The sequence below is a fragment of the Nematolebias whitei genome, chromosome 6 (genome assembly GCF_014905685.2).
Source record: "Nematolebias whitei isolate Nwh7 chromosome 6, NemWhi1, whole genome shotgun sequence".
In the NCBI taxonomy this organism is placed as follows: domain Eukaryota; kingdom Metazoa; phylum Chordata; class Actinopteri; order Cyprinodontiformes; family Rivulidae; genus Nematolebias; species Nematolebias whitei.
Genome location: NC_056503.1, coordinates 5,538,493 through 5,540,078, shown reverse-complemented (window position 1 = coordinate 5,540,078; position 1,586 = coordinate 5,538,493). Strand labels below are relative to the sequence as shown.

The 1,586-nt window shown below is 45.9% G+C and overlaps 1 protein-coding gene across 1 annotated transcript in view; it reads left to right on the top strand.

Moving 5' to 3' along the window:
• Positions 1-1,565, top strand: part of LOC119411495 (unconventional myosin-Ic) — a 22,608-nt gene extending 21,043 nt beyond the window's left edge. The window contains exons 13-16 of the mRNA XM_037678445.1: positions 769-909; positions 1,045-1,121; positions 1,235-1,303; positions 1,405-1,565. Coding sequence (XP_037534373.1) covers positions 769-909; positions 1,045-1,121; positions 1,235-1,303; positions 1,405-1,565 — 448 coding nt within the window. The remainder of the gene's footprint in view (positions 1-768; positions 910-1,044; positions 1,122-1,234; positions 1,304-1,404) is intronic.
• Positions 1,566-1,586: the final 21 nt, after the last annotated feature.

Genomic DNA, 1,586 nt, shown 5'->3' with positions numbered 1-1,586 from the left:
GTGAGGTTCTGTAGGTCAGTGAGGTGCTGAAGGTCAGTGAGGTTCTGTAGGTCAGTGAGGTTCTGAAGGTCAGTGAGGTACTGAAGGTCAGTGACGTTCTGTAGGTCAGTGAGGTTCTGAAGGTCAGTGAGGTTCTGAAGGTCAGTGAGGTTCTGTGGGTCAGTGAGGTTCTGTAGGTCAGTGAGGTGCTGAAGGTCAGTGAGGTTCTGTAGGTCAGTGAGGTTCTGAAGGTCAGTGAGGTTCTGTAGGTCAGTGAGGTTCTGAAGGTCAGTGAGGTTCTGAAGGTCAGTGAGGTTCTGAAGGTCAGTGAGGTTCTGAAGGTCAGTGAAGTGGTCAGTGGTTTTTGCCCTACCGCTGTCATGTTGTGCAACGTTTACAAAACGTCTCCTGCAAATTAAAGGTGTTCAAGGTCGTTCTGTCGGTGATGATGAACTCAGTTCGCTCACATCTATTCACATTTCTTGCTCCCTACACACTTGAAGAAATGAAACCTGGAGCCTGAAGCGAGGAGCACGTTTCTAAATCATTATGTAAGATTGTTAAGATGATAAACAATCAGTTTGTAAGCTCAGTCATCCAGGTAGATAAATACAAAAAAGGTTCAATCATATCATCTGGATGTTTTTTTTCCCTCTGATGTCATGATTTAACCTTTTTTGTATTATATATAATAGTTTATTTTCTACAAGTTTTTAAGTAATAGACATTTATCATCAGTCAAGCCAGTTTTTTCCACTCAAATGCTTTTTCTTTCAACCACCGTTGTGTTTATTTGTGTTTGTTGCACGTGTTTAGGTACAAGTCTCTGTGTCCGGACACGTGGCCTAACTGGCAGGGGAAGCTGGCTGATGGAGTGTCCACACTGGTCAAACATTTGGGGTACAAACCAGAGGAGTACAAACTGGGCAGGTCAGCAGCACACACATAAAGGACCCGCAGGTCTCAGATCAGTCTGTGCACGTAGAAAACTGACTGAAGAGACGAGCACTCGGTCTTCACATGCCAGCTTGAACATGTTAGATGTTTTACTTCTTTTTCATATAGAAGCAAAATCTTCATCCGGTTCCCAAAGACGCTGTTTGCCACAGAGGAGGCACTGGAGACCAGAAAACATAGTCTTGGTAAGAGTCAGTCATGTCAGAAAGAATTGTTTGAATATTTTATTCAACACCTGCTGTGCTGCAGGTTTGATTTATTTATTTTGCTTGTTTTATTTATCGCTGCTTCCTCACAGCCACCAAGCTACAGGCAGGATGGAGAGGCTACAGCCAGAAAACCAAGTACCAAAAACTCAGAACTTCAGGTGAGGAGCTACTGCTTCCCTCCACCTAACACAGCGAGCATATCCAGCAAACTGCAACAGTTTAAACGTTTTGGTTTGGTGTATTTGTCTGCTGCGTGCAGCCATTGCAGTCCAGGCATGGTGGAGGGGCATCCTGGCCCGGAGGAGAGCCCAGCGCAGGCGGCAGGCTGCCAACACAATACGCAGGTACGACTCGTATCTGAGCCCGACCAGCAGGTGGAGCTGTACACCGCTTCAGACCACAAGTGTGTGGCAAGAATAGAGTCCGGGTGATGTGGAAACG